The sequence below is a fragment of the Lolium rigidum genome, chromosome 6 (genome assembly GCF_022539505.1).
Source record: "Lolium rigidum isolate FL_2022 chromosome 6, APGP_CSIRO_Lrig_0.1, whole genome shotgun sequence".
In the NCBI taxonomy this organism is placed as follows: Eukaryota; Viridiplantae; Streptophyta; class Magnoliopsida; order Poales; family Poaceae; genus Lolium; species Lolium rigidum.
This window is the reverse complement of record NC_061513.1, coordinates 117,233,678-117,245,590: the sequence shown is the minus strand read 5'-3', so window position 1 is coordinate 117,245,590 and position 11,913 is coordinate 117,233,678. Positions and strand designations below refer to the sequence as shown.

At 44.7% G+C, this 11,913-nt stretch overlaps 1 protein-coding gene across 2 annotated transcripts; it reads left to right on the top strand.

The window, feature by feature from the left end:
* The first annotated feature begins 1,140 nt into the window (after positions 1-1,140).
* On the top strand, positions 1,141-11,404 carry LOC124662084 (AMSH-like ubiquitin thioesterase 3). 2 transcript variants are annotated; one of them, XM_047199975.1, is made up of 14 exons: positions 1,141-1,407; positions 1,639-1,703; positions 1,806-1,899; positions 2,079-2,171; positions 2,318-2,424; positions 3,412-3,517; positions 3,602-3,648; positions 3,776-4,100; positions 4,249-4,338; positions 4,417-4,479; positions 5,227-5,301; positions 5,969-6,031; positions 10,387-10,439; positions 11,107-11,404. In XM_047199975.1, the coding sequence occupies exons 1-14, from the start codon at positions 1,279-1,281 to the stop codon at positions 11,285-11,287; spliced, it is 1,491 nt and encodes a 496-aa protein (XP_047055931.1). In that variant the 5' UTR covers positions 1,141-1,278; the 3' UTR covers positions 11,288-11,404. The 2 variants fall into 2 exon arrangements, with proteins under 2 accessions (XP_047055931.1, XP_047055930.1); XM_047199974.1 differs by lacking the exons at positions 5,969-6,031; positions 10,387-10,439; positions 11,107-11,404 and adding an exon at positions 5,443-5,605 and having other exon boundaries at positions 1,143-1,407.
* The last annotated feature ends 509 nt before the right edge of the window (positions 11,405-11,913 follow it).

Here is an 11,913-nt window from a genome sequence, read left to right as displayed (position 1 = left end):
CAGTTCAGCACAAACTGAAATCTCAGGTTTCCAAACCATACTTGAAAATAGACAATGTTGAACATTGACGGTTGGAGCTGAAAGATCAGGGGAGCCCAATGATATGATCGCCTACATGACAAACACCAGAAGAACGTACCTAAGCATTAACACATCAATGAACTACCACTACCACATCCACGTCCTTAAGCACTACCACATCAGTGAACTACCACTACCATATCCACATCCTTAAGCACTACCAGATCAATGAACTACGAGAAAAGAAAGAGCGGCCTTACAGTCAGAGGAGCCACACGCAGCACCGAGATCGGGGGAGCAGGGGACCTGGCGAAGATGCAGGCAACGCAACCTTCCCTGCGGAAGAGTCAGATGCAATGAAGACAACCGTTCCCGTGGAAGATTCAGATGCAACCTCGACAACCGTCCCCATGGTAAAGTCAGATCCAACCTCGACTGGCGATAAATGAATTGCCTACAATGGATACTTTCAGACCCCTCTGTACCCAAAAGATCTAGATCTAAGGCTAGAATTTACAGAAGCTTACAACAACCGGAGTGATCGACGCAGAGGAAGAAGACGACAATCCACGACCAGTAGTCGCCGCCGCCAACCTCGCCGACCGTGCGGGTGAGGAAGAGCCGGCCATGTCGCTAGATCGGAAAGGGTGGATGAGCTCTAAATGGGAGGAAGGGATTCAGATTTGGCGGTGAGAGAGCCGTATATACGGTGGCAAAATTTGGAGTGCGGTGACTGAAAGTATCCCGCCGAGTTTTCGCCGTTCTGCGCCAGCTTGCGCCATCTCCCGCGGTAGCTTTGCTAGAACGCGGTGTCATCGATTTTTGCGGAGATGCGGGTGGCTCGCCGATCCAAATGTTCCTCGAAGCCCTAGCCCGAGGATGCTTTAAGATGCGATTCCTGCAACAACAACAACAACAACATAGACATGGCCAGATAACCAAAGGACGAAAATTGCTGGCAGACGAGGCCAGGCTACCAAACGCGCCTTCCAAACTGCCGATGTGAGCCACTCGATACGGGAAAAGACTCGGCTAGCAACCAAACACGCCCAGAGTTGCTTGCTCTGTTACACCTCCCCGCTGACCGACGCGCCGCCGCTGCCGCCGCGTCGCCTGCTCGGCCGGCCGATCCCCCCGCGTCTTTCCCTCTGCCTCTTTGGCCGTCCCACACCTCCTCCCCACTGTCATCTCAGAGTAGCCCGGAGATCCTTTCGGACCCTCGTCGCTGTAAAAGATCGTCGGAGGAGTCGATACAGAATGGCCATGACATCACCTAGGCGAGCTAGGAGGGACACAAGCATCGAGGGGCTGGCGCGTCCGGTCGCGGTCGACCACCGCATCAGCCTCCCCTACTATTTCCGGATCGCCGACAATCTTCTCCGCCAGGTCAAACCCTAAGCCGATATCTGAATACGCTAAGCGGCGATTCCCGTGCCAGAGTCTCTCAAATGCATCGCAATCTCGTCTCTTGGTGCTAATGATGCTGGGTTTGCATGTAAATGTGGCAGTTTCGGGTCCGGGGACGCTTAATCGGCTCTTGTTTGCTATGCAATTAAGTTACACACTGTCAATTAGCTCGTGGGTTGTAACATTTGGGTGGTTTTATGTGGTGCGCAGGCTAACATATACCGAGAGGAAAAGAACCTGGTCGACCTGTACATTATCCTCCTGAGATACTCGAGGTAGGGGTGAGCTGTGTTGGTGTATATCTTGGTATTAGCTACTCATAATATCTTAAGCTTGTGTGTTAATGGTATATATGTCTGACCACTAGTTACTGGCAGCCTATTGTCCGAGACGATCCCGAAGCATCGCGATTACCATGCATTCAAGTCAAGAGAAAAGGAATTCTTGAAGAAAGGGCCACATAACTCTGATGTATTTACCTATCTAAGCTTGTACTTGAATCAAGTTTACCATGATTAAAATGCTTACTGAAGCCTGATATATATATATTTCTTATAGAGTAACATAGCAATTCAGTGTCATAGTTTGTCCTTTTGAATTTGGAATGGACTTGTCAAATGCTTATGTTGAGTACCTCAAATTTCTTGTAGAAACTCTTGAATGTTATCAGCGAGCTAGAGTCTCTGAAGCCGATTGTGAAGGAGCAAATTGCTCAGCTTGCTCCAAGTCCACCTATGGTGCAGGTATATCCTTCATTTGATTGTTTCCCATCCTGACGTTTCTATACCACCTTTTGGAGAAGGGGGTTATATACTGCAAACGTATTGGCACCTATTGTGTATATTGTTTTATTTCCTTTTTCATGGGATCTACTTGTTTTCTCCTGTAGCCAGCTTTTGGAAGTGCAACAGGTCCATTGCAGAAAACGTTCTCTAAGGGGGGCCATCAAGAGGCATCGCCACAGGGTGTTGAACCTGATAGGCAGCTAGTCAAATCGTATGTGTATAATTAGATGTTATTTATGTGCATGTTATGGCATGTCTGATTTGCCTTGCATGGTGTTCTTCGTAGTTACGCGTCATTCCATTTTTCAAATTTCGTTCTTAGTTACATGTCATTCTCTGATTTCGAGATAACTTTGCGCCATCCCAGCAGAGTGGCATACACCATCCCAGCAGCAATAAATGGCTTACTGTGGACTAGAGTAACATACACATTTTCCTAGATGTACTAGAGTAACATAAACATTTTCCTACTGTGTACTAGAGTGGCATACACCATACCAGCAGCAATAATGGACTTATTACACAAGATATTAGAATGTCTTATTCAGGAACAGAGGGATTAACTGGATAAGTAATGCATGAGCTTTCAGGTCAAACAGCACAATCATACAAGCAAAAGATCAGTTGAACTGTTGATGAGCGTGCCTTAAAATTTCCAGTTACCGGTGCTTTCTGCAGGGACAGCCTAGCTTTTGGTTGCCTATTGCTGTGTCAATAGCCATAGGTTCAAGTCCCACCAGTGTATGTTGAGCCTGGCATGATTCGAACGATGTTTTCAAGAGATCTAGTTGCAACCTTTTGTTTTTTATTTCACCTGGAAGGAGTCCATGTTAATTTTCTTGTGAATCATACTGGGTGTGACCTGGAATTGGTCTTGGTATTTCTTAAAATCAAGAATTTGTTTGACTGCATTATGATTCTGTATAATGGAAAAACGAGATTGAATTTATGCTGTTCCTGAAAATTGTCAAGATTGGTCTCTTCTAGTTTCTATGCTTTTGCAGCCTAATTTTTTTTGCATTTGTATTTCATATCTTTGTTTATTTAATCCAACTTTGCTACTATAGATGAATTTCTGCTTAGGCACATGAACTTTTTCTATGTAACTGTTGATCTACATACTGTACAGTTGTGGCTAATTCTTTCTTTCTAAAAACTAGGGAGAAAATGATTTGCGTTTACTGTGTAACTTATGCAGGTCTACCAGTTTGCCATATCTAAAGGACGAAACATTATCCAGGCATTCAATACTTGGACCGAATGGTCTTCATGGCCAATGGACAGGGCCTGTCACTGGCGTCAAGGTATAAGTATCATGTTCTCAATTTGCTTTATCAGTTAACATGATGAAACTATTGATGTATGAGTTTCATTACTGCGTGTTACAGATCCAGTACCCAAGTTACCCCGAACTAACCCAAAGTGATATCCCTAGGTGAGAACCTAGGAAGGGTTTTCCCTATTCTCCATTTCTTTATAAATAAGCTAACCCATACAGCTAATGTAATATGGCTGTTCGCCTGTTCCTGATCACTTGCCATTGATGTTCCATTCTTCTGCAGTTTAGTGCCAGCAATCTTGAACCAAAATGGCTCATATGGTTCTAGTACAACATCGCTGGATGGATCCACAAATATCAATGGTGATATGCAGTCTGTTCTCTCACTTGACGATGGTCGATGGTCTTTACCAGTAAAAGGGCCAGCATCTGTATCTTATGCTGGTTTTGAGGAAGAATTCTCCCAGCTGAATATCAGGCAGCCTTCTCCCCCACCAGTCCTGGCACAAGTACACCCTAAACATAGACCAATTTCTCCATCAAGAGTAGCTGATCCAAGACCAGGATTGGCTACCTGTGACACAGGACGTTTTCAGAATTTGCATGTGGTAAATAAACTAATTCAGTTTGCAGCTTCCTTTTTCATGGCATTGTTCCATATCCACTGTATTATTGACCATGATTCTTTTTATTCATATTTCATCCAGCCAATAGACCTCTTATACCCCTTCAACGCTATTTTGTTTTACCTGTCAGCCGGTGGCGTTAATGGAGTCTTTTCTGAGGCTTGCTGAGGCAAATACTGCAAATAATTTGGAAACATGTGGAATTCTTGCTGGTTACCTGGTATGTATCTCCCCGCGAAGAAAACAAAATGAATATTATATTTGTTTACATCACTAACATTTCTATATGCTTATACAGAAAAAGAGGACCTTTTATGTGACGACACTGATAATTCCTAAGCAGAAATCAACGTCTGATTCAGTAAGCTGCTATTTTCCAATATGTGGTTTATTAATTTCATTATATCGTAACTCCCAATTCAACTGAACCCTTTCTCTAAACAATTTATCTGGTTAATCATGCAGAACCCTTTGTAATTCATGCGGATCTTATAGCTTCCTTCTATAGCATATTCTATAATCTATATCCACAATTCACAGTGACTGGTGGTTGCTTAACAAAACATTTTAATTTTTTGAGTGGTTTACATACATTATCACTGATGAAAGTGTGACCAGCGAAGGAGTTTACTTTCATTAAAATAAAATAAAACTTTTGTTTTAACGGTGTCCTCTTTGTTTACTGTCATATGGCTTGCCTGAGAGCAGCGAGCACTGCAAGTTTTCTTGGCCACTCTTGAATTTCGTTAAATTGATTAGATCCGTGGCTACTCCCTCAGTTCCCAATCAGTCAAACTTCTTTATGTTTGACCAAAGTCTATAGCAAAATGTATCAACATCTACAATACCAAATTAGTTTCAGTAGGTTTGTTATAGAATATATTTTTCGTACTAATGTATATTTATGTTGTATATATTAGCACATTTTCTGTAAACCTTATAAACTAAAAAAAGTTTGACTGAGGACAGAACTAGAACTTCTGTATTGGCTAATGCTCCGTCCTTTGTAAACTGATCTGCTCTTCTTACTGCAAATTTACATATTGCAATGCAGTACAAAAATATTAGCATTTTAGAAATAACTTGCATGGTTTTCTGTGTTCTCCAGTGTCAAGCTACAAATGAAGAAGAAATATTTGAAGTTCAGGACAAAGCCTCACTTTTCACTCTTGGTTGGATTCACGTAAGTTCAGCTTCACAAATGGTTGCTGTTGACTGCTCAAGCTGGTATTCGGACTTTTGAGTGTCCTTTGTCCTGCATTGTAATGCATATGTAGTGATCGTAACTGACGGAAATGCTAACTTAATCCTCCACCTGTTTTAGTTTCTACTAATATTGACTTTGGGACATCAATCTAGCATGACTGACTATTACAGACAGTAAGACACACTGATCTAGCATGACTGTCACTACTCTACTTAAGCACTGAAAGGGGGATCTATATCAAGCCGATCTGTGACTATAGGTATTTTGGAAAGCCTATTTAACTGGATTCTATTTGTTCATACATATTAGCGTACATGTCCCAGTTCACTGTTGCATACACATTGAGCCTATTCCATGGATGTAGTACACATTGAGCACACCTACGAAATTCAGTAGTACCAATCATATGCTTAAAATGTTCAGTCCTATCAAATATATCTGAGGGGGATGAGGTTATCTTTTAGGAACTTGTTGATGCTAAGGTTATTGTACATTCATTCCATACTCTAAATTGAAACAGTTTAATGTAAATTTTTGTGTTTCGTGATGCTCAGTTGTGCAAAAAGCACCATTTGGCGACTCTATATCCAAAATATGATCATTAAACTGGTTTTTTTTTTCCCATAATTTTCTGTTTTTTCAGACACATCCAACACAGACCTGCTTCTTATCTTCCATTGATCTTCATAATCATTATTCATATCAGGTAATCTGTTTGAACCCTATGTGCTGTACTTGTGTTGTAGTAATTTTGGTTTCTATTGTGCTTAGCACTCACTGATGTCATGCCCTAACTATCTTGTTAATCCGAGCTATTTTTTTTTTCATTCTATGCAATGTTACTTGTTCGGTAGTGGTGCAAAGATTTGGAGATTTAAATGCAACAGTAGCAACGATGTTGGTTATAATTTCTGGATCAATAGCTAAATGTTTGTTGTGTTTCATGTACTAGTAAGTTTGCATGTGCAATACACATATCCACTAATATAAATTTGATCAAACATTGTAAGCACAAAATTTTAAATTGTTGCATTTTGGAAAACAGCATTAACTCTTTGTTCAGATACCACAGTTTTTCGATGTACCTTACACAACATAATTGTTTGGTCCATACGCGCGCTTAGTCTCACTCACAGCAAATGAACGATAAATGTGTATCTTGCAAAAGAAAATTGTGTTACATGCTTCTAAGTGCGGACAGCAAGATGTCTATATTGCTATTACTGTTGACTCAACACAGAAACGAAAACAGTCATACTGTTAAATTCATGTAATCAAAGGTAGCTCTAAGCACATTGACTGCCTGAACTGACTAGCTTGTATCAGATTATAGACAAACATGAGACAAAATGAAATATATATTGGTGGTAGTTCATTGTTGTTACCCATGAAACTTGGACTATACTTTCCTCCCTCGGACATTAGGTTGGATTATTTTTATATGTTAGTTATAAAGATGTTTTAGCAAATTCTGTCGGCGATTTGCACCTTTGGAAAATGTTAATTCCAAATTGAGCCTGGGATCACATGCTCCTGGTTAAGAACAACATTATAATTGTAAAAAGAATCTTAGAAAATAACGCATGTACATATCCAGGTCATATGTGCATGCAGTTTGCCCATTTGAAACTGTCATACGCATTAGTAACACCATCCAAGATCTTGTCACTTTACATGACACACAAATGATAATGATAGTAAAGATCCACACTAACCAGGATATAAGCCATCGAAAGTTCGTTCTGCCACTGTAAATAAAATAATCTAGTTTCACTGAATGTTTCAACTACACATACGTGTAAATGTAGAATCAAGGTTTCAGTATAGAATCACAACGGTTTAGTGTCTAAGAGACGAGGGGTTTCCCTAATTCCCATAGGGAAGAGAGACATAAGTCTAATTCATCATCATATCCATTCTACGGTTTCTAGGTCGAAGTAAACTACTCCCTCCGTCTCAATTCTTAAGGCGTATAATTTTTTTCAAAATTTCCTCAAAGAATAAGGCGCAGGCTACCTTTTAAGGCTAACCTCCCGAAATTACCCCTCCACTCGTATCCAGTTCGTCTTCCCCGCACTAGAGAAAAGTCGTCCATGAGAGCTCGATGTATCCTCTGCTCCCATCGAAGGAAGTTGCGTGCGCTCCGGCCAAATGGGTGCAAGCAACCGCCGCTACCCTCCCCCTGGCGCGCTCCGGCCGCCGCAGCGGGAGCTCCGACATCCATCCCCCATAGCCGCAGCCACAGCGGGAGCTCCGACCACCATCCCCCATAGCCGCCGCCGAGGGAGCTCCAACCTCTATCCCGCCATGGACGCTGCCCAGAGAACTTCGGCCTCCATCCCCTTCTGAGAAGCTGCCTAGCGAGCTCCTGCAGCCGCCAGCTACACGGAGGGCTTCGACGCTGGCCTACGATATGTGGCTTCGTCGATCTGGGAGAGGCGTTGGAGTCCACCCATGATGAAGACGTGTTATGTGGCTGCTAGGGTTTGGGAGGGTGAGAGAGGGTTGCGAGGGTGCGAGAAGGCCGGCCGGGGGCCTTGCCCACGGCCGGTGGCAAGAGGGAAGGGATTTCCTTCTTAATTCTTGGTTGATTAGATTGATACATCTCCTCTCCATATATAGAGGTTTACTTGACTCCCAAGCAAGGCTTACTTGACCCCTAAGCAAACCCTAAGACTAACGGGCCCAGGCCCATGACGTACTCTAACACTACACCCCACCTGGGCATGCAGCTCGTCCTCGAGCTGCAACCTAAACAAACCATGACTCGACGCAACACAACCCTAATACCTAAAAACGAGCCTTTTACATCTCGGCTTGTTTTATTACTCTCAACCTCGAAATAGATCGGGACGTTTTATTGTTGACCCCCGAACATGAAGTGGACACCATCCGCCCGTCGGACGTGCACCCGTACAACCACCCGGATCCCATGGAAACCAGCGGGACAAAAGGAGCACGCGCGGCGGCCGGCGGCGGAATGCAGTGGTGCTACGCGGTGCGCTCCTGTCGGTGACACCATGCCTTCTCCCCGCCGGATAACTGTCGATGGCGCAGACTTTGAGGTCGCTGCCCGCGGGAAAAACAGCATGTTCGCCGCCCGTGGGGGAAACCGCATGCCCAAGATCCCCAACGCAGCGGACGAGATCGAGGTCCCTTGCGCCACGAAGCGCAACTTGGAGGAGCTGCAGCTGCAGATCACGCATCTCCCGCACACGCCGACGCACTAGGAGGCCGCGCGCAGCAGCCTGCAGCCTCACCGCCGCCGACACGTGGCGGATAGCGATCCAAGTCGGAAGCGGTGACGGCGACGGAGGGAAACGGACATGGTGGAAGGGCATCCCGGGCGGTGTCGATGTAGAGCCCGGGGCCAAGGTCGCTCCCACACCGCCGAAATGCAGGGACGGCGTCGGTGGCGGCAGCAGCCGCTGCTGCGGTGTTGGTGACGACGGCAGCTGCTGCTTCTGTTGCAGCTGCTATCCTCACCGCCGCTATCCCTGCCGTTCGGTGGGCAGCTGCAACGAGCGGCGGCCGCCGTCGTCGACCGTCGTTGCTGCTGCAGCGTCCCGGTGGGGAAGAAGGCGGCCGGCTGCTGGAGAAGAGGGACCCCCGGCGCTGAGGAGATGGTGGACAGCGGCAGCGGGGACTGCAGCAGCCCGGCGTCGGGTGGCGGCGACGATAGCAACAGCGTCGGCTGCAGCAGCCCGGCGATCGCGGTGGAGGCCGCCTGGTGCGTTGGCTGCCACGGCAGCAGCGCCGCCGCTGGCGGAGGCCCGTAGGGGCCAGCCAAGTAGAGGTGGATCTCGTGGACCGCGGTGGCGAGATCGCGGAGGGCTGCGGTGATCTCCGCCGTGGAGAGAACGGCGGGGACGTCGGATTGCAGCGGCGGTGGGTGCGAAGAACTCGGTGGAGGGCTGGACATGATCGAACCCGGGAAAACTGATACCAAGTGTTATGTGGCTGCTAGGGTTTGGGAGGGTAAGAGAGGGCTGCGAGGGTGCGAGAAGGCCGGCCGTGGGCAAGCCACGGCCGGTGGCAAGAGGGAAGGGATTTCCTTCTTAATTCTTGCTTGATTAGATTGATACATCTCCTCTCCATATATAGAGAGGTTTACTTGACTCCCAAGCAAGGCTTACTTGACCCCTAAGCAAACCCTAAGACTAACGGGCCCAGGCCCATGACGTACTCTAACAAGACGACTCAATCTTTGCTCTATCTTTTCACGGAGCCAGTAAATCGCTGAAGGAAGATGGGGAATTGGATCCCTATGGAGGATGCTTCAGGAAGGAAGTGGAGCAATCAGTTTTTGTTTCCTTAATTTACTCACCGATAGAGAGAGTTATTAGGGGCAAATCTGGAACAAAATACGGACGCACGATTCTCCTTAATTCCTGCGCTAGAAAATTTACGCCTTAAGCTGTGAGACGGAGGGAGTAGTAAGGGTCCTTATATAAGCCAGCCACGAGCAGGGGTACTTTTGGCATAAATATTACAGATTCTAGCCTAGCATGGGCCGGACATTCCGGTGGTGTGGGCCTGTGATTCCGGCCTTGTTGGGCTGAGGATTCGGGTAATGGGTGTCCGCTCACTTATAGAATTCTTATAAATTCTCTCCTTTTATTCATATAATACTCCCCTAAAGTATAAATGTTAGGATTGGAGATAAAATCCACCTAATTGTAACCTATTCTTTACTTACCTATCTCTAATTCATAGTCCTAACATAGTGGGCAAGGATTGGACTTATCCTTCCTATTGTGTGGGGCAATAAGGATTGCAGCATTGGTACTAAAGTCCTAACAAGGTAGGTTAGGTTGTGGCATTTTTCTTGTTTGTTTCTGCCCAATCTGAAATTTTGTTGCCAAGCCAAAAATGTTGGGGTTATTTATTGTTTCTGTAATCCTTATTGAATGTTGAGAGGATCAACATGGATCTTGCTGCTAAAATCAGATTGTGCCAATGGTTTTATCATTTGTTAGCTTATTTGTCGACTACTTGCTCCTTATATTTGATAATTGCTCCAGCAATTTCATTATTTCTTTGGGATCTTGGTGTCAACAGGTCATGCTTCCTGAAGCAATTGCAATTGTTATGGCACCTACCGATACAACAAGGTATATGTTACATTGGACTTGCAAAAGCGCTATTTAGGGGCAATTTTGTTCAGTTATTGATCATTATGCCATCATTAATAGTGATTTCATGGTCTGCATTTTTTTTGCTCTAGATTATCCTTAATATAAGTATATCTTAGCCATAATATAAACAAATGCTTTAATTCCCCGATAGTGGAAGAGCAGTCTGTCCTAAGACCATCAACTGCAAATGATTATGTTGACATGTACATCCTTTACCTTCCTCACCTACAGATATTCCGCAGTCTTCATTTGAGTGAATTTGTTGAACCTTAGATAACAACCCCTCGTGCCCTTGACAAAATATGAGGCATAATTTAACTGTATATTTTTGTGTTTTGAACGTAAATTTCTCCTACAATATTTAATTGATAGGATCACATTCATAGGGCGTGCTTTTGAGTACAAATCTAATGGTACCTATTTTGTGTAACATAAACCATATATTAATTGACTAATTGTTGGTCAAAGCATGAATCTGAACAGTCAAATTATGCCTTAGTATTGTTGCTTGATCCTCTTTGAAATAAATCGTCGGAAAGGAAGTACTTTGTTGTTCCATGTCTCGAAGAGCTCATTTGCAATGTGTGCTGTTTATTCATCCATTAGACGATCTTATATTAATAGTTTACATTTTTCTCAACAGGAAACATGGCATATTTCACCTTACAGATCCAGGTGGCATGGGGGTGATTCATGACTGCCAGGAGAGTGGATTCCATCCTCACGAAGAGCCTCTAGATGGTACTTCAATCTACGAGCATTGCTCGCATGTGTACATGAACCCCAATGTGAAGTTTGATATGGTCGACCTCCGTTCAGTGTGAGGAGGCTGGCTCATAATATTTCGGAAATGCAAAACTGATTCCGTGCTCACCTAATCCCTTTATCTGAACCACACAGCTGCTCTGAGATTGTTGAAAACGGGGTATTTCGGCTTGTATTCCTTTAAAGTCATGTATATGACCGTTCTCTTTCCTTGTGTCAGGAGCTGACACTGAACAGTTGAGTGTCTTCGTTTGACTCCTCGCCATTGATTGTGGAGCCTTGGACGTTTCTTGAAATTTTGACTGCCGTCCTCTCACTCCACGGTTTGAATCTTTTAGGCTAAAATGAGTAGACTACATTTTTTTTTTGAAAGAAAGGCAAAAGTTTTGCCCCATTCATTAATTAAGAAGAGGGTGCTCGGTTTTTAGGAGAAAACCGAGCGAAAACCTACATCAACTGGGCCAAACCCACACAACCAACACACCTGGAGAAAACACAAAGCAACACTAACAAACACTCGAACACGAGACTATAACGCGCGACAGGCTCGCCACTGGGGGCACCCATCAACCAACAACCAACTGCGGATCCAGGGAAGGCAACAACCAAGGTCGCGAGAAAATCGCAAACCTCTCTGGCGATGACACAGCTCTGGGCCAACTGCCTTCCGAACTTAGGCGAGAGA

Coding starts and splice junctions, on each gene's coding strand:
- LOC124662084 (XM_047199975.1), top strand. CDS start 1,279: ATGGCCATGACATCACCTAGGCGAGCTAGGAGGGACACAAGCATCGAG. Junction 3,649..3,775: donor ACCCAAAGTGATATCCCTAG/GTGAGAACCTAG, acceptor ATTCTTCTGCAG/TTTAGTGCCAGCAATCTTGA. Junction 4,339..4,416: donor GAATTCTTGCTGGTTACCTG/GTATGTATCTCC, acceptor ATGCTTATACAG/AAAAAGAGGACCTTTTATGT.